The 23,750-nt window shown below is 43.5% G+C and overlaps 1 protein-coding gene across 3 annotated transcripts in view; it reads left to right on the forward strand.

Moving 5' to 3' along the window:
- Nucleotides 1–6,755: 6,755 nt before the first annotated feature.
- The window catches only part of LOC107383564 (netrin-G1), a 108,808-nt gene continuing 91,813 nt past the window's right edge, over nucleotides 6,756–23,750 (forward strand). The window contains exons 1-2 of one of the 3 annotated variants that reach the window (XM_015956293.3): nucleotides 6,756–7,054; nucleotides 12,999–13,625. In XM_015956293.3, coding sequence (XP_015811779.1) covers nucleotides 13,380–13,625 — 246 coding nt within the window. In that variant the 5' untranslated portion in view covers nucleotides 6,756–7,054; nucleotides 12,999–13,379. Of the gene's footprint in view, nucleotides 7,055–7,415; nucleotides 8,246–12,998; nucleotides 13,626–23,750 lie in introns of those variants that run through there. The other 2 variants (XM_015956291.3, XM_015956292.3) reach the window with 2 other exon arrangements.

Here is a 23,750-nt window from a genome sequence, read left to right on the forward strand (position 1 = left end):
GACATGGGAAAACTCCCATTAATTAATAGTGGTTGGGAGAAAACACCCACGGTGCTCTGTCTGCAAAATATAGACGCACGTTGTTGTGAAGATATTATAATGAATGGCTGCTTTGGGTTTTAATTAGAGGCAGTAGCAGTGTTGCTCCGTCTTAAACTGTGGGAACCTGTACACCGTGATGGCTGTTTGCACTCTGTTAACTGTGCCCAGGGTGTCTCCACAAGTTTTACACAGCACCAATGTTAGCTGTATGTTATTCATGTCATCGATTCTTGGATGTGATAGATCAAAATCTGGTTTCTGGGCTTCGACTAAAGGTAATGTTTAGACAAAAACATTGTCTTGATCAGGTGGAATCCAAAGAATTTTTCTTTTTTTTTTTATTTATGACGACCATTCAAAGAACTTTAAAGGTGTGGGAAACTCGTTTAAGCAATACATTTGCAGTGATCCCTGGTAGAAGTGACTGCCTTGCAAGCCGTGCTCGAGGCAAAAAAAAAGTCCAGAAACACCTGCATCAGCAGAGACAAGTCTGCCACGTCAGAGGAGAGCTGAACACAGCAGGATTTGGATCTTATTTCCTGATATTTGAACATCTTGCCTGGGATTGGCTAACAGCAACAAAACTCTACCACTGACTCAGTTTACTCTGGGGCATGGATGTTTCATCTCCACTAATAACACAAGCTTGGAGGATCTTCTGCTGTGTGGTTGAGTTGTTAATGCTAATGGTTAGCTTCTGCTATCCGAGACGTCCTCTGATTCTGGACCCTAAAACAACAACAGTCTTCCCCATTGTGAGTCAAGATGTGACTCCATGAACGTTAAGTGACAGTGTGACATAGATCTGTCAGGATCAGATTCACTGTGTGTTTTCTATCAGAAGCTAATGCAGGAGATAGATGTAGGAGACTATTTTCATCTTCAGGCTGCATGAAAAACGCTGTGATCAATTATGACCAGATATAATTCTAAAAAAAATGTTTTATGAAACTAGAAACAGCTCAAGGCAAGTGTGAGCTATTAAACAGTCAAGATCATCATTTAACATCTATTGAAGTGAGAGGGCAGGAAACACACTGAATGTGTCAGCGAGCTCATTATTCAGACAGTTATTGTCTTGTTAGATTTTAAATTTGCTCTTTGGTATCAAAAGGCAGCTTTAATCTCCTTTCTAATATTACCGAGGGTTGTTGAAGAGCTGATTCATCGTTACAGTCCAACGTGACTCGTGCCATTCATCATGTTGGGAAATGTAGCACAGCTCCCACTGAGTTTGGTGTGTTGCCCACAGCTCCCAAGGAAGTGGATTCTGGGTTCCAGCTGCTGATGTGCCCTGCTTTTGGGACGGATTAAACCTTGCAAAGGAATCATCCACTCAGTTAAATGATTTGTTACCAAAACAAATGTGTGCCACTATTTTAAAGTATGCATGATAATGCAAACATAAAGAAAACATCTTATTATTACTCGGATTTTGTTGGGGAATCAATTTTAGCATTTGCATTTTGATAAGTCACTTGTATTGGCAATAATGAATACATTCAGGCTAATCTGGTTTATTTTTAAGTTTTTAAAGGGGTATTTGGCAATTTTTTCATATTATTAAATCATTTTCTTGAGCCAGAATGTGCTAAAATGACCCTTTAGGGTTAGTGAAAGGCCACCCAGCTCTTACCACCCCCTGTGGCCAGAATATTCCACTTGCAACTTCAGACTGGTGGGCTGCTCTGTTGGGACTTGAATTGAATAAACCTGCTTTACAGGGTAAATGAAATGTCACTCAGACCCCTAACACCCCTTTTATTGTGGCCAGAATACCACATTTGCAACTTTGGTGTGGCGGACTGCCACCTGTTGGACTTAGAATTTTTTTTTACTGACATACCTGGTGCTGCAGTCTGCTTCCAGCATGTTTCCTGCATATTTAAGATAATGAAGACATCTGATTTGTTTAGTTTAGGGATGAACCACTCCTGTAGACATTAATGAAGGCTGGGAGACATTTCAGTTAGATTAAAGTGTTATCAAGATGAGCGCACAGATAAAGAGTAGATACGTTTTGCTTTCCTTTCTACAAACGGACACTAGAGGGTGCTAAAAGCAAGCCAATACTGCCTAGTTCCCCTTTAAGAGCGTTGTTTAGAAAATTGGGAAACTTTTTACAAATTATTTTACAACAGCTGCAATCTATTGTGAATTTTTACATAACTTTAATAAATGATTACCTACAATAGAGATATATGAGAGATTTCAAGCTTTTCATGTTACAGATGTGCAGCCTTGGGCATCTTTTCTGCAAGGAAATTAGGACATATAGCAAGTTTTTATCTCTGTTTTGTGGTTAAGTAGAACACATAATGGAACATGTAAAAATAAATTTATGGTTAAAAACTTTGAGAAAAGGGCATGGTAATCTGACAAACCATTAACTTAAAACCTGTTTTGTTTTTCATTTTAAAAGGTTTAGAATCAGAATAACTGAGTTCTGCACATTTATATGAAATCAGCTCATACCAACTGCACAACCATATCATTTATATGTTTTGTTAGCAGCATATTTAAAATAGACCATTTAGACCAGGAAACTGCATATTGGCTTTCTATCATGATAACTGGTAGTTTGTCCATCAAACATCTGATGCACCTTTTTTAATCTAAAAATGCACTAGTGGACAAACACAATGGTTTACTAATGGCCAGGATAAATTAGGAATTTCAAGAAAGAAAAAGCAAAGATGTAAATTTCATCAAGAGAGAGTGTTTATTTTTTTTATTTTTACAAGCTTGATTTTTGTCAAATGAACATTGTTAAATTTTTATCCATCCATCCATTTTCCTTTGCTTCTCTAGGGTTGGGTCACAGGGGCAGTAGCCCAAGAAGGGAGGCCCAGACTTTCTTCTCCCCAGCCACTTGGGCCAGCTCCTCTGGGGAAATCCCAAGGTGTTCCCTGGCCATCTGAGAGGCAGAGTCCCTCCATCGTGTCCTGGGTCTCCTTTAGGTCTCCTCTTGGTTGGATGTGCCCAGAAAACCTCACCAGGGAGGCATACAGGATGCATCCTAACTGGATGCCCGAGCCACCTAAATTATCTCCTCTCAATGTGGAGGAGCAGCAGATCTACTCTGAGCCCCTCCCGGATGCCCGAGCTTCTCACCCTATCTCTAAGGGAGAGCCCAGACAGAGAAAACTCATTTGGGCCGCTTGTGTCCGTAATCTCATTCTTTTGGTCACTGTCCAAAGCTTGTGATCATGGGTTGGGGTTGGAACGTAGATGACTGGTAAATGGAGAGCTTCGCCTTCTGTCTGAGCTCTCCATTTACCACAACAGACCGCTCACACTCCATCTTTTCCTCACTCGTGAACAACACCCCGAGATACTCCTCCACTTGAGACAGGACCTCAGCCCTGACCCGCAGAAGGAATTCTACCCTTTTCTGACTGATTTAATCATAACCTACAATCCTTAACTCTAACCCTAACCCTAACCACCTTCTTCTTTCTTGCCCTGATCACTTCCTATTCTTAGCTGCACCCCAGTACTTTCAGCAGAGTCTAAGAACAGTGTCACATATCCACCGTACACAGAGATTTTTTTCTGTTTAGTAACAACCCACTCACATGCACAGCTCCGTCTCACTTGGAGAAAAGCTACACAGTCATGTGCCAACAGGCGGTGCCTCAGCTCATTGCTTCAAAGGTGAAGTTTCACCTCAATTATCAAAAGACGTCTGCTGATGCAATCAGAAAAGGTGAAAAGGTAGATTATTCCAAGCCCTACTCAACAATTGATGAGTACATTTTGTTAGTGGGGCAGTGCTCATGCAAGAATCTAAAAACACTCTTTATATTTTATGATATTTTAAGAAGTTTTGGAAATAAAAGGTGCTTGATTAAAATGCTTGATTACTACAAATCTGTTACTATTCAAGGATAAAAGAACACTCAAAGGGGAAATAAACGTTGCAAAACCTGGCAAGGAATTGTTTTAAATGTATTATTAAACTACACAAGTATTTCTTACAATAATGTCAGTACTATTTTAGCCAGATCTAATAAAGATTGTAAAAAAAAATAAGCTAAGTTGAAATAAATCCAGTGATGCAGAAGTGGGCACCTCTACAAAAGCAATGTTGACAAATAACTATCAGCAATGGCATGGTAACAAAAATATTTTTAGTTGAATGGATAACAAATTTTAATTTATCTAACTCAAGGTTTATGAGTAGAATTTATTGAGAAATTTAATTTCTATAGACTTAGAAAAATTTGTTTTGCAACTCAAAAATTTTAAGGCAATTGTTCGCTTCAAAAATTTTGAGTTGTGGGAACTTATTTGGTTTACAGTGTGGTAACAGAAAATATTTTGAGTTGATTGGATGAGCAATTTTAATTTAATTTAACTTCAAATGTATGAGTAAAATGTATTAAGAAATTTAATTTATGAAAACTTAAAATGTTCAGTTTCAAAAATCAAAACAATTGAGGCAATTGATTGCCTCAAAATGTTTGAGTTCTGGGAACTTATTTGGGTTTACAGTGAACTGTGACACAGATCTTGCGACTAACAGTGTACCCTGAGGAGTACATGAGCTCTCCACACTGAGGAAATAAATCAGATGTGTACAACAGGTGTGGTAATCTGTTACTGAGACCAGGTGTGTGACAAAGCAGAAGGTTGGACTAAATTTTAAAAAAGAGGGATGTGCATTTCAAGTTTTAAAATTGCCCAAAATTTGCAGAAAACAATGGTTTATACATGAGGCATAGAAATCACATTGATGATTCATACACTGGTGTTTATATTAACTTAACGAATAAAGATACATCAGATTCCCTGACTGGAATAAAAATTTGAGATGAACAGCTGGTGTCAGGAAGAAAAAAAACACCCAAAGACCATCAGAAGTCCTGAAGAATTAGCACCCAAGGCTATTTTCTGCCAACAGGAGCAGAAAATTTGCAATAAATCAGGTCTCCTTGAGAGCAAACTATAAATAAATGAGCAGTAGCTTAAAACTTTTACACAGCGCTGCATGTCAGTTCTGCTTTAATTATAGCCACTAGCTGTTGAAAACTTTATGGAACCCAACAATATCTAAAAACTCCTTTAGATTTGCTTTCATTCGGACTTGCAAAGCGAAGATATATAATATTTATATCCCATCTAATTGTGAATCATGATTACAACCTTGGCCTCAAGAAAGGCTCTGGAATAAATTGAATTAATTTGGCAGCCATGAGTTGTGCCTGCATGCTGATTCACTGTGCTCCACCTTTATAGAAAATCTGATTAAATGCACTAATAATGCATTTACGCCAGTAAAGTTCTCAAAAGAGAAGGAACCCACAGCCTAAGTCTGTCTAAGTCAGTGTCATTCAAAATCTCTGTGCAGAGAAACAACCTAGGTCCATACATTCTTACCTCAGCAGGTCTCAATGTTTCTTCATCATCTCTTTATGTTTGTCTCTCCTTTTTTTCCTTGACTGCTCACACATCCCAGTAGGGACTACTGATCCCATCCCCGCCACCCCTCGGTGGTCTTCCGACATGCAGCTGGGGTCACGGATGATTAAAGCTGTGGCAGGTGGACTCCACTTTGAAACCATCAATAGACCTCTGGGAGTGGAATGAAACAGCAATCCCTCCATCTCTGTCAGCCCAGTCTCTCGGTGGCACAGAGGGAAAGGACATACAGAGGGTGAGAGGGCACACTCCACCTCTGGATCTTTGTCATGTACTCTAGATTTAAACCAGAAATCTATCTATCTATCTATCTATCTATCTATCTATCTATCTATCTATCTATCTATCTATCTATCTATCTATCTATCTATCTATCTATCTATCTATCTAGCTATCTATCTATCTATCTATCTGTCTATCTGTCTGTCTGTCTGTCTGTCTGTCTGTCTGTCTGTCTGTCTGTCTATCCGTCTATCTATCTATCTATCTATCTATCTATCTATCTATCTATCTATCTATCTATCTATCTATCTATCTATCTATCTATCTATCTATCTATCTATCTATCTATCTATCTATCTATCTATCTATCATGTGTTGTGGTGATTTGAGAATTTGGAGCACATTTTTCAGATTTGTTTGACAAAAATTCAGCTTTAATCCAACACAAACACAATTTTATCTCCATATCATGTCTCCTTGTGATTTCATATTCATTACAAAGCTAACTGGGGATGTGTTTAACACTGTTTTGTACAAAGGAGGGACAAAGAGAGAAAGATAGATGGAATTGTCATTTAAAAACAAACAAAATGTAGAATATAGGTCAAGTATCTTTTGTGCATTAAAATCGATGTGGTCGTTTGGCTCAAAGCAAGAGTCCTAAATGAGGAATCATTTGTGTGATGAACTACAGGTTACTATAGAGAATGGCTGATTCAATGGGCGGAGGTGTTTTAATAGTTTCATGGATGTAATAACTGTTAGTTAGAACGGTGATAAAAATCCTGTTTTATCAAACGATTGCGTTTTTACTGAAGAATCGTTTGGAGAAAATCAAACCAAGCAGCTCAGTGGAGCTGTCCGTGGTGCTGATCAGAGCAGTTCGGAACGGGGAAGTTCAGAAAACTCCAAAGCTGTTTGACGTTTGGTGGAATTGTTTACAAACACCAATAATAATAAGAAACTATTTAATTCCCCTGAAAATGTCAGAGTTTTTGCAACTCTGCTGTTTTAAATCTGCTCAGGACCGATTTGGGATCCGGGTTACTCCGTTATGATTTTCAAAAGGGCGCGGTTGTTCTTATCGTGTAATCTCCAGCAGTTGGCATTACAGCACAATTAAAACGCGCACTGAAAGCGACCTGTCACCGCGGTTGTTTGCCGCGCTGCGTGGCAGCCTGTAGTGGAGAAGGTGACATCTTTGACTCCTCTCCAGGGGAGCCCGGCACCAGTGCGCCCGCGCCTATTTGCACTTGTTCCTTCAGCTCTGCGTCCAAAATATCATGAAAAACTTCTCCATAAACCTCCAACGTCTCTTGGTGGTTTTAACAAGGAGTCCTGCAGCCTGCACATTTTCGTACGTAAGGTAAGAATTTCTTAAATGTTGTATTTATCGAAAGCATCGATGCGTTGTGGTATTTGGTAATCATCAGCGCACACGACCATGGGATATCCTTGCAGTTTAAACAAAAAGCAAAATATTTTTCACACTTTTTTCTGCTTTCTAATCTCCATTGTATCCTTAGAATGCGTGTTACGTTCTAAATGTGCTGTAATTTCTGGGCTGGGGTGCGCGTTAGTCCAGATTTACGCTCCGAACCTATTTTTTGTCCATGTGAGTTCACTCAAACTCATAGATCTCATGCGCTCGATGAAACGTTCATCATTTACAACCGGAAACACGTGCAAATGCTCCGCTGACTTTTGCGTTTTCCAGATTGCATTAGAATATGTAACGTTACCGTTTTCTCAGTTGTCATGGTACGCGCTTCTCTAGATAGAGACGCATCATTAATAGCAATTATCAAACCCCTGTACTCCTCCATGCGCTCTGTTGTGTCTACTATAAATACCATCGCTGCCCTTATGTATTACCCAAACCTCCTAAGTATGCTTTAGACAGAAAGTAGCAGCAAGCCTTCATAGAAGTTGAGATTGATCAGCAATCAGTTTTATCTTTAGGACCCGGCGGAGCGCTCATATGTAACTGGACATCGTGGCTCCATTTCAGAAAGATTGCTTATCTCTCTCCACCTCTGTTCACAACTCAGCTGGGCTGAGAAACCAGCCTAAACCATCCAAGAGTTGCTCTCCATCGGGAAGCGCTTGTTTACGCGTAGATGGACTTGGATAAATCTTGGACTACAGTGAAACTGCTACTTAAGCTTTTTATTTTCTCTCTCCATGCGCCATTCCGGCGAACACTGCGCCAGGCACCGTAAAGTCAAGCTTATTTCGTGAACAGCCGTGGATTATTGGAGTCTCTAGTGGAAAAGAAGCTTTCAATATCAGCTGATCTTTTCCAGGATCACTGTTTGGAAGAATAAATGCTTCGTTAGAAAGACTGAAAGTTACAGGAAAGTTGTAACAAAAGGAGAAAGCGGTGTTTTTCCTTAAGCGCAACGCACGAGTTGTGCGTGAATTTAACGTTTATTGACAATTTATTTGCTAAATAGAGCAAGACACAAAAAGGCTGTCAGCTTCGAGTTCAGATCTGTCAGCGAATTCTGTAAATTACTTGTTGAACGAGCAGCTCGTCCCAGGGGCGCTTTCGAATGTAAGTACTCCATTTGACCACCTCGTGCCTGTCGCACGCGCAAAAAGTTATTTGAAGTGAACGGATTTGTTATTATAAATTTGTGTTAAAACAGTCAGGGATGAGCGTTTTATAAAGGATGAAAGGCTGAATGCTCCTGCTCTACAGCATGGTCAGACTTCCCCTGATCGGGAGAAAGGCTCGTTGTTTTACAGCAGGAGCTTCTCAATCCAAATAAGAATCTTTTTCACCGTTTAAATCACAAACAGTCAACGAAATTAGACTAGCTGCATAAAAAAATGAAGCTCACTTCTATGTAACCTGATCAGGTGCCAGCTTTGAGGATGAAACATTCTTAATTTTGCCAAACAATTGCCTTTGGTGACCTGACTGCAAATCAGCTAGATAACTGTAGCTTTGGTCTCCGATAGACATCCAGGATTTTAATGTGTTTCAGACACGTGTGCTTTTAAATGCTATGACCTGAAGAAGAACTTTGAATAATGCATGGCTGCAGATGTCATGCGTCCCTGTGCTGCTGGATGGATGGATATTGTTGGGACCACGGATATCTGTACATCACTCACAACATTTCACAGAAATTGTTCTTTGCAGAAAAGCATGCAAATAACAAGATAGTTAATGTGGCGGGTGTTCAATCAGTTAAAGGTGGAGCGGTAGTGCTTTATGTGCTTCTAGATAACCAAAGTGAATGCAGGGGGTGGGAGACAAATAATATATGACTAATAATAGAAGACTAAAAGACAAAATAAACGAAGGTCTTCTTAAAGAAGAGAAAAACATGTTTCCTTCTGACTGCCAGTTGATCCCGCTGTGACTCATATTGAGGGGTCTGTTCTCACAGAGCGTTGGAAGAATTTAACCCATTTATTGTTGCTCCCATCAGCCAGAAAACAAAGCATCAGTCTGCACACATTGGCAGTGTATCAGAAGTTGTTTCTTGGAAGTCAGTTAAATCAATAAGCACAATGACAGGGGTGATTATGTGTGTCCTCATCGAAAAAACCTGAGCAGCTGCACAGGGTGGAAACAAAAGACAGCTATTGTTTCGGGATGAATACCAGGAAACACGTTGGCTAGTGTTGCCTACATGACTTGTACATGCACAATTGCTGTGATTGTTGTAATCAACACATTTCCAGGAATTCAGCACTATGGACAGTTCCCTTTTTGGGTTGGTCCTGAAAGCCTCACTCAGACAGGATCACTGTAAAATAAGCATGTCTGGCATGATTTTTAAGAGTCTAGCTGGGAATTTGTAACCATTACAAGCCATGGGGGCACGACTGCCTGCTGACTTTTAAAACACTCAGCTATGCTTGAGCTGCCCGGGGGATGGGAATGCAAGCGGACACACGGGGGTGTTTCAAAAACAAGTGAAGGGAAAGCAATGAGGAGGAGGGGCGAGAGGTGAGATGATAACCTTTAGCTCTTCGTCTCCTTACATATAGAGAGCTACTTAAAAATTCATGACTTTTAATATAGAATCTGACCTCATGTTTTTCGCTGGTGAAATTATGGCATTCTGGGTTTCTTGAATGTGAGGCAGACGTGAGGACACGGAAAACAAAAGCCAAGACTGATGTTTATTGCTTCAGCGTGAACTGAGTCCAAGATAAATAGAAGAAAATAAAGAAAACACGTCCTTTCTGTGTCCTACCTGATGCATGTTTTATAGAAGTTGTTTTTTCAGCATAAAAATGTGCATTCGGTCGTTGTCTCTCATTTATGTTACCTATGAAAGAAAGAAGTTGATAAGTGGCCTCCACTACCCACGCTGATACCTAACTCAGTTAGTGACATTACAAAAGTCAACCTTGGTGTTGTGTGAAACAGGATGATGGAGTATGATGGGACAGAGTGTCCGTGCATGAGCATCTGAAATTAGCGGTCCATCTCGCGGTGCATCTTTGATCAGAGACTGACATTTATATTTATATAATTTGATACACATCCCAGTGAAATAAATTGCTTATTCATCACTCAGATTTCTAGCTGTGTTATCAAATTTGTAATTGGTCTCTTGTTGGAAGGCTTCTTGATTGACATGAGCAGATATTTGTTTCCTTCTTGCTTTTATTTGCTCTGGTCTCTTTCTTCTTGCTGCTCGAGGTCTGTCAAAAGAAGGCTGCCATCAGTGACATCATTTACTCTGAAGGGTCTGCTCAGTCTGGATGGCAATGCAGATAAGTTAGAGTTAGAGTGTAATTAAAAGGTGCTTTACAAGCTGATGTTATAATTGCCAGGGATACCATCCAAAACCATTAAAACTGGCATGGATTCTGCTACATGCAGGATAAATTAGAAGGTTTAAATTCTTGTCCTTCCACACGTTAGTAGGAAGTAACGTGTGTTTCACCATAACCGGATAAGTCTGTATAATGATGAATATAGTGTAGCGGAGATGTAATATTCTATATGAATATAAAATATTAACCTGCAAGGTCTTTATTGTAATTATTCAGAAGATTCTAGGATTTAATTCAGAAGATCTAGGTTCTTTGCTTTTTCAGTGATCAACCACACTTCGTTTTACTTCAAGAAAGAGTCAAGTTTATAAAAGTAAGAATTTATTTTACAAACAATTTAAAACATGACAAAGTGGTTAACTATTATGTACTGTGAGTGGATGGAGCTAAAGGTGATGTCTGGAACCTATGTGTGGATGCGATGTTGGTCAGAACTTCCGTATCTCAGAGAGCTGAGTTCTGGATGTAAAAGAATTTGGTCTGTGTTAAACTATGAGGTTGATTGTTATCACAAACCCACATCAGACACTATCGGTGTGTCTACATTACCCGTATTCAGAGACCCTCTTGGTGGATCTGAAAGTCACAGAGGTTGGATGACCGTTGGCACCGGAGGGCTGTAGAATACTGTGGTACCGATCCTTTCAGTCCAGAGATGTCTCGGGTCACGACAGATGGATGGAACTGCGCATCTGGGACTCTGAAGGAGTCTACACAATATTAGCTTATTCTGCAGGAACTGTTTGCTCATCAGCTTTGAAGGAGCAAAAAGGTTTTGACGACGTGTCAAAATCTTTGATGGTTAAAGAGGTTTTGCTACAGATAGCCGGTCTGAGCGATTCTCTAGAACTGTTGAATCTCTCAGGATGTTCTAGTTTTAAGGTTTATCTGCTATGATTTGGACAGCCAATCAGACGCTGACAAGTTTGAGAGATGTTACCAAGACAACTCAGAAACAAACCCTCTTTGATCTGGAGGCTCTGATCTGGGTAAAAGGTTAATTATGTGTTGTAGTCTTAACTTAACCTGTACTTGTTATTGTGTGGATTCAGGTGTGGAACCTTGTCTTCAAAACATGGTGAACACATCGCAGATTCTAGTAGACAAACATGATATCACATCCATTCAGTGTGCACAGGCTAATGAAGCACTTTGTTATACTATAATTATCATAAGTAGTAATAAACAAAGGTTTATTTAATGATTATCTAGATTATAAGTCATAGAAGGAGTTCATATTGATTTGTCAAGTCAATCTTGAATTTAGCAACTGATTCAAACTGGAGTTCTTCTTTCTTCTGGAGGCAGAGAGATGGGACCTTGGGGAAAGAACGTTATTGTTTATCTTTCAGACTAGCATGAGTCTGAATCCCAGCTGGTGTGAAGCCTACTCATTAAAGGGAACACAAGCAATGTTGTGTATCCTTTCTGACCAGATGTTGAATTGATGGTGAAAGGTAAGGCTGTACCTAAACTGACCATTGCTGGACGCTACAATAGGTTAAAAAAAAAGTCAGCATATGTATCCAATTATAATGCAATTTTTTTTGTCTCAATCTGACTAAAAGTCACACCACTTCATCACACTTCCCCAGCACACCACTTTTACTTTAAGACTATGTAGGTCTCAACTGACTTGATGCAAGACACCTGATGAGGATGGCCCACCTGACTGATGGCTTGTGAAAGCTCTGAGAAACATACAATCCCTCAAATAAACCACTTCTGTCTCCCAATTTTACTTAAATGCGCCTTCGACGTCTCTGTAGGTGTTTCGACAACCGCAACTCCACGTCAAGGAGTCAGAAGAGTCTGAAAAAGCAATAACTTAAACGCAATGAGCTGATGCATGGAAATAAGCCTTTCTGTATGAAAATCAAATGGAGATTGCACTTTGCAGAGCGAGCTTGATTTGACTTGCACACAGTGGTTTTGGCAAGGTTATTATCTGGTGTTATGTTGAAACATGCAAACCTTGCATTGTGTGCATGGACGTAATTTTGGGGGCGACAAGGGGGACATGTACCCCCCCCCCCCCACACACACACACACACACACACACACTTTTTCCAAAGTCAAGTTTTGACCCCTGCACTTTTTACCATCCAAAAACAATATTACGCTATATTACATTGACACTGGTTGAGCTCTAGGACGAAGCGGAAAACAACTGTAGGTACAGTATGTTCTAACTTACAGTTAGAACATACTGTAAAGATACCCCCCCCCATGCCCCCCCCCCACACTTCTAAAGTGAAAATTACGTCCATGATTGTGTGTGTGTGTGTGTGTGTGTGTGTGTGTGTGTGTGTGTGTGTGTGTGTGTGTGTGTGTGTGTGTGTGTGTGTGTGTGTGTGTGGACAGCGAGATGCATTTCCTCTCATTATAGGGGATTTTTTGCATTTTTTTAAATGTCAACATTTCTTCACTGCATCACAAATATCTTTAACATCTCTACGTGATTGTTGTGTTTAACCAGAGGGTGTTCTCCTCTTTCCCTTCAGGATGCTGCCAGATGCAAACAGCGTTTCTGACAGAGGATCAAGATCAAATGTCTGCTGACATCTGAGAGGTGTCACTCCCCTCTGAGCATCGCTTCTGACCACTGGTTGACCTTTTCATTGGCGATTACCACCACGGAAGTGCACGTGTTGGCACATCTCATCAGCCAGTCAGACGAGGTGGCAATCAAAGGCAGAAAAAACAAAAACTGAATGGAGGCTAATCCTTTCTTCAACCTGCTCACACTCAAGTGCAAGATGCTGTTTCTAAATGCTCGATTGCGCTGCTCAAACCTGCAAAAATACTAGACACAGCCAGAGAAGAAGCAGCAGCTTTAGAGACAAAAAAGAAAGTGTACAGAAACCATAAAGAAAAGATCAGCAATGTTTTGGCCTATATTATTCACCCTGCAGGCTGTGTGCACCAGTGTAGCACACGCTATGCAACATTACCCAGCAGCCTGGGGACACTATGACGTGTGCAAGTCGCAGATCTATACAGAGGAGGGCCTGGCATGGGACTACATGGCCTGTCAGCCAGAAGCCACCGACATGACAAAGTACCTACGAGTGGCCCTCGACCCCCCAAACATCACGTGTGGAGATCCGCCCGAGACGTACTGCGCCTTGGTGAGTCGTAACCTCGCTTGTCCCCTGATGGAGACAAATGAGGCTGTAGGCAGGATCACACAGTATACTGGGTCAGGGATAGGGAGCAGAGCACACAAGGCGACGTGGTGCAGCTGCGGCAGAGATTAATGCACACCAGCGAGCATCAGGATACAAGTCCTTGCTGCAGCTCAAGCACACGGGTCCACATCAGCAAAGATTTCTGATACATTTGGACAAACTGGCACCAGCAAAGACCGGCAGGTGTACATGTGAGGATACATAAAACGTGCATTCAAAGACGAGCAATGAAAATCAGAAGTATAAAAGTAGCGTACATACTCATGGGCATGCATGAAGCGGTACAATTACCGAGCATGCACACAAAGACACAATATATGGGTCATCTGTTGGAATGAAAACTGTAAGATTTGTCACATATTCCTCATGGATATAAGTATGTGCATGCTATAAGTCCCCAGAAACTAACATTAAAGTAAACATTTCCAACAGAAAGCAAAACGCTTTGATTTGCTGTGTTTCTTTTACAGCAGTAGCGCTCCTCTGATTCACAAACCCAGACCTTTTTTATCCTGCATCTCCTTTTGGAGCATCCTTCTTTCTTCATGTCTAATTCAGAGTGTCTAGACAGTCAGACTTAGTTTATTTTCATGAATCAGAATCAAGACAGGGTGACAAACATCTTGTAGATTTCCTTAGAAGGAATCTGCACTAACAGGACACACAAACTCGTTCACGCCTGCACACGATGGCAGTGGCGATGAGAAAGTAATTGCACGACTTTGCTGTTTGAGTGTCTCGTTCCAGTCCTTACAAGCTGTCATCAATAGTTCAACCCCAAGCCGCGTTTGTTTAGAAACACGCTAAAAGTAAGCTTGAAGAGCCCAGAGGCTTTGGTGATTCATTAAACGCTGTGCGCCTGCCCACCGAGAGTTGCTGCGAGTAAATATTTACCAATTAGAATGGGAATCTTCAGAAGTGATTTTCTTTTTATTCTCAATGCTCCAGATGGCATTGAGACCTTTAACACCACTGTAGGATGAAAAAGAGTTAGTCTTGTGCAATCAGTCGTGTGTGATATTTTTGTATCAAAACAAACATTTTAACCTTTATCAGCCTGGAAGTGCTTCTATTCTCACAACACAACGATGAAAAAGACAGATCTTTTCTCTTCGTGTCATTTTATTTTGGACCTGTAAATTCAGATTTCTGTAAATGCCTTAAAATTGATCTAATCTACAGTCATGTTTAAGTTTCTGCTTTGCAACAAACAGTATACATTAAGAAGTTTGCAGGTAAAACTAAGTGCAGTGGCTTTTCTGCAGATGAACATTGTGTACCGTTTGTCAAAGCAGGGGCTTTATCTGGTAAAACCGTTTGTGTCATTCACATAAAAATATGTCTGTGGTAAAGTTTCTTACAGATTGCATCACTTAAGAATGATACATGAAGCTGATGGTGTAAAGTTGCATCAGCCGAGGGTTCCAGTAATATTTAGTGAGAATGCTCACTAAGAGTTTCACTCATTGATTGCTTCTATCAGTGACATTTTATTTTGAGTCGGCAGCAGCTAAGTGGCATTAATGGTTGTCCTCCGACAGTAATGTCAACATGCCCTCAATCCTATACTCCCTGTTGACAAAATTAGATTTTATCTGTGTGCAACTTCAGAGGAAAGAGTCTTGCATTCATTGTCTGCTATAAGAAGCACATGACTAGTGTGTGTACACAGTTTCATGAAAACAAAAAAAGCACTTTTTAGAGCTTGGAAATGTTCAAAGGGCAAATCATTTTAGGTCGAATTACGGCGTTTCATTTAAAATGTTAATCTGAAGAAAGCTGAGAGCCTCTGACATAATTTCACCACTTGTTACACTGTTTAGCTTTCCTCTCATATTTTCCTAAGTAGCTTTTATATGTAGATATTTACCTGTTTTGTGATGCAAATCCTTGTTTTAACCTCCCGTCACCGAAAAAAGGCAGAAAATGTTAATTTTATGCATAATACTCTCTTTGAACACGGTTTACCAGTTGAATTAGTTTGCAGCTGTTGAAAATACCTCACACTGCAACCTTGTTTGTTTATGTATGGTATAACTATGGCTGCCATTTAACTCATTTGGTTGAATAGTTGGGCTAAATTCAGATTCACATATTGTAACCCATAGAGCAGAGTTGTTGTGATCAGATCCTCATCACATTATTTCATTATTTAGTGAAATAATGTACGTATAATATAAAGACAGCACAGCTGCTCCTAAACATTGGCTTGATTTATTTTGATTTTATTGCTGGCAACACGCAAAATGCTTAAGTTGCTAACACAGGTGAAATTGATCAATTTAAAAACAAATAAATTAAAAGTGTTGTCAAAAATAAAAGAATTGTTTTAATCCTGGAAGAACCAATCATTTTGAAAGTCCCATTCTAAATGACTGGATGCTTATCCATCCATCAAATTTCCTCTTTCACATCCCTCCCTTCTCACGAGTACCCCTCTTTGGGTACAAATGATGTGTTCTCAGCTTGGAGCAGCTGAACAGGAAGCTAACTCCTTTGGGTAGGGTAGCATTTGAATGATGGCATCAACTATTTAAACCGTTGAATTCTGCATTCTCCCGTATTCTGGATTTGCAGCTTTTGGGGGAGTCCTGAAGGAATGGGGTTGGCACTTTAATTTTTTTTTCTTTTATCAAAATGTAGTTTCCTCAAAAAAAGTTTTCTAGTTATCCTAACCCCTACTTCACACTGGAAGCATCAGCAACACTGTACGGTTTACCTGCGAGCTTCAGTGTGGTCTAATACGCATCGGGAGAGTCTTGGCCGCAGATTGCAAGATCACAAAATTTCTCGAGACTTCAAAGTTCCTAGTTTGTTTATGCCATTCACCATTAAACCAAAAAGAAGGAATCACGCTTGATATCTCTGTTTGATGTCATATGTGACTTTGTTCCTCAACCATTGACCAGAATTAAAGCCATGAAAAACACACCGCTGCACTTCTGGAATGATGCTGGGAGTAAATAACTGTTAGTTCCCACGTATTGACATAATCTACTTAGATATGAAATTGCATCACTGTAATAGTCTTTTATTTAGAAAATCACTGGGTTTTTACACTGAAACCATGTGTGATTTCTTGTTAGCTGTGGAAATTGACGCATCCCAGAAGCAGCCCACGTCAAAAATAGAACCCGATATTTAGCGGTGAGGTGCCGTGTGCTGCTTTTGAGACATGCCTAAATCTGCTGCGCTGCGGCTGGTTTGAATTGCCCCCAAAGACTAAAATGGATTCTATTTGAATAGAAATGTTACGTTGCTGGATGGGTACCGAATTCGGTACTTTTTAAGGTACTGACCGAATTCCATAGTACCGACCGAGCACCGATTCACGACATTTCAAACGGTGCCTCGTTTCGGTACCCGTCCTTCATAACAAGAACTTGCCAAGACAGCTGCGCATGCGCAAGAGCGTTATGTCGTCGCTCACTGCGAGCCAGTTGTAAACAGAGCAGCATGGTAGAAAGAACACACGCTAAAGCTTGGGTCCACTTCACTAAATGTGATGGGTAACTGGGTGATGATGAAACCAGCGACAACGATCTAAGTGAGACATCCTCATCTTAATCTGCTCCAGTAGGAAAATAAAATGTTTAAGATAATGTTAGCTTGATATGTTAGCTTCCGTTTCACTAATGGTGCGTTCGCTTTCTCGTCGGAACTCCGAATTTCCGACTAGAAGAACATGAAAGCGCTCTAAAGTTTGGCTTCACTTTACTAAACGCGACGGGTGATTGGGTGAAGATGAAACCAGTGGCAACGATCTAAGTGTGAGGCATCGTCGTTCTAATCAGCTCCAGCTGTTAAATAAACTGTTAAAAATAACGTTAGCTTGATATGTTAGCTTCCGTTGCCACCGCTGTTATCAGCTAATGGTGCGTTCACGTTTTCCTCGGAAATTCTAGCTTCCCAGTAGGAAAAATCAAATGAAAAAAGACGGCAAAAGGAATGAAGATACACAGTAAATTTAGTTCACAGTAAAGATGTTTGCTTCAGTTTAATTATCAGCTTATAGAACTACAAGGGCGATGTTAAAATTGTCACACCCTGTCCTGTCTCTCGATTTGGTTCAGCCTGTGTCCCTGTTGATTGCTCCCACCTGCCTCTTGTTTCCCAATCACCCAAGCTCCCAGCCCTCCTGTATTTAAACCCCTCCAGTCCTTTGTCTCTTGTTGCTTCATTGTTTCCATGTCCTGCGTGCGTGAATCATTAAAACCCTTTCAGTTGTCCAGTTTGTCTGCCTGCCTGCTTTCTCCCCTGCATTTGGATCCTCACCTCCGCTCCACTCACCCGCGCACCCTGACAGAATGAAGCAACCCGTTGAAGGATCCAGCGGGGAGATTCTCCCGTGGGAGTATCTGCTCCAGTGGCTCGCTCCAAGCCACCACCCGGCTTCTCCAGCTCCAGCTCCGCCTCGCCGCGGACGACGGTGCCGGCGTGTACCCTCGGCCTTCCTCTCCACCCTCCCAGCGCCTGATGAGAGATCGGATCGAGAGATGCGTTCGGATCACTCCAGTTACGTGGGCACCCGTCTGGCTGTGTGCTCCCCCGGCGTTGGTCCACGGCGTGGGGAGAGACGCCGGGCCCCTCCGCAGTCCTGTGTTCCGGGACGGAGCTGTGTGCCCGCCGCTGCCCCTGCTCTGCGCAGCAGTTTGGACAAGCCCCCGGCCAGACCAGCAGTTCCGGCTCTGACCCAATCGGCGTCTCCGTCATCTGCAGAGGGAGGAGCGTTGGCCACAGCCCAGCTGACTGAGCTCGTCAGTCTCCAGGCGGAGCTTGGCCGGTTCCGCCAGCTCATCAGCTTCCAGGAATCCCGCCTGGACGCTCTATCCTCCTCATCTCAGGACCAGACGAGCAAGCCCGGTGTTCACCCAGTGGAGCTCGCCGATCTCCGGGCTAAGCTGGCCCAGCTCCATTGGACCCTCAGCCTTAAGGAGCGTCAGCTGGACGGTCTGTCCTCCCTGCTTTCACAGTTCTCAGCACCACCTGCTCTGTCGCAGCCAGCTCCAGCAGTGGTCCCGGTGGACGCTCCGCATCCAGTTCCAGCGGAGGTCCAGGAGGTCGCACCGCATCTGGTCCAGCCTGGCCAGGCAGCTCCTCCTGCAGCAGCTCTGCCTCCAGCCCAGAAGCTGATGATACCGGTCCGGAAGCAGGCGGTCCCGGCCCAGAAGCAGAAGGTTCGGGCCCCGAAGCAGACAGTTCCGGTTCCGGCCCAGAAGCAGAAGGTTCGGGCTCCGAAGCAGACGGTTCCGGCCCAGAAGCAGACGGTTCTGACCCCAAAGCAGATGGTTCTGGTTCTGGACCAGAGGTCGACGGTCCAGGGGTCAACGGTCCAGGGGTGGACGGTTCGGAAGTCGACGGACCAGAAGTCGACGCCCCCGGACCCGAAGCCGACGCCCCCGGACCTGAAGTCGATGGAAGTCGACGCCCGATCCTGTCCTGAGGTCGACGCCCGTTCCTGTCCTGAAGTCGACGCCCATTCCTGTCCTGAAGTCGACGCCCGTTCCTGTCCTGAAGTCGACGCCCGTGCCTGTCCTGAAGTCGACGCCCGTGCCTGTCCTGAAGTCGACGCCTGTTCCTGTCCTGACGACGTCTCCCCTGATGACGTCGCCTCCAATCCTGAAGTTGGCTCGTCTGATGACGTCGCCTCCAATCCTGAAGTTGGCTCGTCTGATGACGTCGCCTCCAATCCTGAAGTTGGCTCGTCTGATGACGTCGCCTCCAATCCTGAAGTTGGCTCGTCTGATGACGTCGCCTCCAATCCTGAAGTCGGCTCGTCTGATGACGTCTCCTCTGAAGTCGGCTCGTCTGATGACGTCGCCGCCTCCCAAGTCTGCTCGTCCGACGACGTCGCCTCCCAAGTCTGCTCGTCCGACGACGTCGCCTCCCAAGTCTGCTCGTCCGTCGACGTCGCCTCCCAAGTCTGCTCGTCTGACGACGTCGCCTCCCAAGTCTGCTCGTCTGACGACGTCGCCTCCCAAGTCTGCTCGTCAGACGACGTCGCCTCCCAAGTCTGCTCGTCTGACGACGTCGCCTCCCAAGTCTGCTCGTCTGACGACGTCGCCTCCCAAGTCTGCTCGTCTGACGACGTCGCCTCCCAAGTCTGCTCGTCTGACGACGTCGCCTCTGAAGTCGGCTCGTCTGACGATGTCGCCTCTGAAGTCGGCTCGTCCGATGACATCGCCTCTGAAGTCGTCGCCTCTGAAGTCGGCTCGTCCGATGACATCGCCTCTGAAGTCGGCTCGTCCGATAACGTCACCTCCTCCTCCGAAGTCGGCTCGTCTGAAGTTGCCTCGTCTGAGGATGCTCTCTCCAGTCCAGAGGTCGACGCTCTCTCCAGTCCAGAGGTCGACGCTCTCTCCTGTCCAGAGGTCGACGCTCTCTCCTGTCCAGAGGTTGACGCTCTCTCCTGTCCAGAGGTCGACGCTCTCTTCTGTCCAGAGGTCGACGCTCTCTCCTGTCCAGAGGTCGACGCTCTCTCCTGTCCAGAGGTCGGCGCTCTCTCCTGTCCAGAGGTTGGCGCTCCCTCTAGTCCGACGTCTCCACCGTCTCCAGTGCCAACGGTGGTTCTGGAGGTCATACCGTATCCGGTCCAGCTCTTCTACGAGTCTCCGGTCCAGCCCGTCCAGGGGGCTTTGTCCCCGGCCCAGCCTGCAGAGACTATGTCCCCGGCCCAGCCTGCAGAGACTCTGTCCCCGGCCCAGTCTACAGAGCTCCTCTGCCATAGACGCCGGCCCCCAGGAGCCCGTCGTCGCCTCCTCCTCTGCCCCAGGCGCAGGCCCCCAAGAGCCCGTCGTCACCTCCTCCTCTGCCCCAGGCGCAGGCCCCCAAGAGCCCGTTGTCGCCTCCTCCTCTGCCCCAGGCGCAGGACCCCAAGAGCCCGTCGTCATCGTTGCCTCCTCTGCCCTGGGTGCAGGCCCCCGGACTCTGCTGGTCCCTGCCTCCTGATCATCGGGCCCTCTGTCCCTCTCTGCCCTCCATCCGGGTCCCCCTCCTCCGGCCCTGTTCTGTGTTCCTGTGGGCTTCTGGAAGCCGCCCTTTGAGGGGGGGTGGGGGGTGGGGGGGGGGGGGGGTACTGTCACACCCTGTCCTGTCTCTCGATTTGGTTCAGCCTGTGTCCCTGTTGATTGCTCCCACCTGCCTCTTGTTTCCCAATCACCCAAGCTCCCAGCCCTCCTGTATTTAAACCCCTCCAGTCCTTTGTCTCCTGTTGCTTCATTGTTTCCATGTCCTGCGTGCGTGAATTATTAAAACCCTTTCAGTTGTCCAGTTTGCCTGCCTGCCTGCTTTCTCCCCTGCATTTGGATCCTCACCTCCGCTCCACTCACCAGCGCACCCTGACAAAAATACAAACAGTTGAATGTTATTTATCGTGATATTTATCAAATATTGTTATATATTGAGCAAAATATATATTTAATTATAAAAGAGAATTAAAATAATAAACACTCAAAAGTATCTCAAATTGGTACCGTTAAGTACCGGTATCGATTCCTAGGTACCGGGAATTAGTACCGAATCGATTCAAATGTCAAAGGTACCCATCCCTAGCCTGCACTGCTGATGCTTCCGGTGTGAAACCGGGGTAACCAGTCAGAGGGGAGACCCTACTCTACCTTTAATTGTAAGAGAAATAATGACTCATGTCAAGTCCATGATCAACAATGTTCCAAGATTTTCCAAAAGTGTCCAGACAATATTGTCTGTGATATAACAGTCAGGCAACTTTGTATTTATTTAATACAAGATAACTATTGTTTTATATTATTGTGCCTAAATTAAGTGTAACGGAATTGAAGTGATGTAACTATCTAAAGTTTGACTTTATGCCAGTAAATGTGCATGTCAAGTGCAGTCACCAGAATGTCACACGCCCTGAAGAGGGCCTGATTTTTGACGGGCTTCCGGCTAGCGGTCTGGAACCCGTTACTCTTCCACGTTGGTAGATGACACAAGAAACTGAGACGCACGTAGTCCGAGTCAGTGCAAACCACCAGTTCACAGAAGCCACGGTCCTTAGCGCTACGCAGCGCTATCACGATCCCCGCCACTTCAGCATAATGTGAGGTCTTACCACCCAGAGAGTAACATCGGGACTCCCTGCGGTCACCGTCTACCCAGACGACACCCACGCCCGCACTAGGCGCAGAACTGTGCCGAAAAGCACTGCCATCCACGTATACGGTCGGTAAACCCGCACAGTATGACTGGTCGTAGTAGTGGTGGTTGCGGATCAGAAGATTCTAGGTTCGGCTCCTGGCTGGCTCGCCATATGTAACGGAATTGAAGTGATGTAACTATCTAAAGTTGTATTTTAATACACTGTAGGTAGTTCACTTTTTATAAACAGAAGAATAGGCTGTTTTTATCATCAGGGAGTTTAATTAAACACTCTGTATTGACTTTGAGACAAGAAAAGAGAGAGAGATGGGATCACTTGAGAATCTTTAATTTCTGAATTATAAATTCTAAACAATCTACCAGGACTAACTCTGTGATGAATGAAAATGGATTCGGATGTTGTGTTGGTGCGTGTGTGTGTGTGTGTGTGTGTCTGGTTCAGGTTCTCTAGGCTGACGTCACTGAATCTGGTCGTCTTTGTTATGACTAGATATCACGAGGCTTATAAAGTGATGACATGAGCCGCTATTTTGCCGTGTACGTACCCAGTGGGGGTCTCCCAGATAGATCAGGAAATGCCAGGTCTGGAGACCTCGGATGTACGCTGGAGCTGTCGGTGCAGCGATCACAACGTTTCAAAGCCCGTCTGGAGGGTCGACCCCGGTACCGTTCGTCGGCGTCAGCAGGTGCTCCTATTTTGAAAGGATGTCCTCTGGTTGTTAAACGACGAAAATCTCCCGCTTCACAGTTCTTAGTTTAAAGAAGAAAACACATCTGGCCAGGCTGCGTTTTTCTTTAGGATGACGGTGAATAGAACTGAAGTCAAAATGGAACTGACTTAAAATGGCGTTGCCTTGTTTTATATCTCTGAATTGTTGAAAGTTGGAGTAAAGTGGATTGGACACTTGAAGTCAACACCAGATTCTCCTGCGGCAGCCGGAAGCTCTGATTGGTTGGAACAATGTGTCATGCGTTTCTATGGAGATGAGGATCAGTATGTCTGTGCCGTAGTCCTGTTTTCATTAAACATAATTCATGACATATTTATTTCACAGATCATTCACTTGATTATTGTTGATCAACATCTGTTGTGTTTAATAATTTTAATCACAAATAAAGTACTTTGATTAAGTGAAGTTTCTTCTTCTCCTTCGGACTCTTCTCCTGGAATGTAAACAGTCTGAGGAACACCCGACCTTGGTTTTCCTACACGGTGTTATTGTGCACAGGGGGCAGCTGTATGGAGTTGAAAACCATGAACTTCATAACCTTACATATGCATCAACTTGTTGCTTACTTCTTTTCAATATCTCAGGTTTATAATTTTCCAAATACAGACATTGAAATAGGTTCAAATATATGATTAAAATATAAAGAATATTTAGGAAAAGAAAAATAAATCTAACTATTTCCACAAAAGGTTGAAGATCAGCAACACGTTTAATCACTCTGAGACATTTTTATTCCTTGTACTTAAGAAACTGAAAGGTCCAAAGCCTTTTTTCCCACATAAGATAAATTTGTGTTTGGAAATCCAATATTAAGCCGTGCGTTTTTAAAATGTGCTTTTACTACTTCTTTCATGCTTTTGATTTCCAGAAAATTAGTCACTTCTGTCATGAATTTGAAGTTATGATTGTCCAGATGATTAGGAACACAGGCGCCCTGTGGACTTGCTTAAATGGCTGTTGCATGTTTGATCTGTTTACACACTTAGCTGGCACACAGGCAGACTGACACCAGTGACCTTATCCACTGGTGCTTCCTGAGAGTTTGCTGGAGATGAGAGAGGCATGCAAATGAGCCCTTTCAGCCAATCACTAGGTTGCCTGTGGTTGTGAGCCTGGTCTAATCAGTTTCCCCAGGAACTGATTTGCTTCATAGATGATGGTCTAAGAATTCTGGGTGGCTCGTTCCTCATCCAATCGCTCGGTCTCGGGGCTT

The sequence above is a fragment of the Nothobranchius furzeri genome, chromosome 11 (assembly GCF_043380555.1).
Source record: "Nothobranchius furzeri strain GRZ-AD chromosome 11, NfurGRZ-RIMD1, whole genome shotgun sequence".
In the NCBI taxonomy this organism is placed as follows: Eukaryota; Metazoa; Chordata; class Actinopteri; order Cyprinodontiformes; family Nothobranchiidae; genus Nothobranchius; species Nothobranchius furzeri.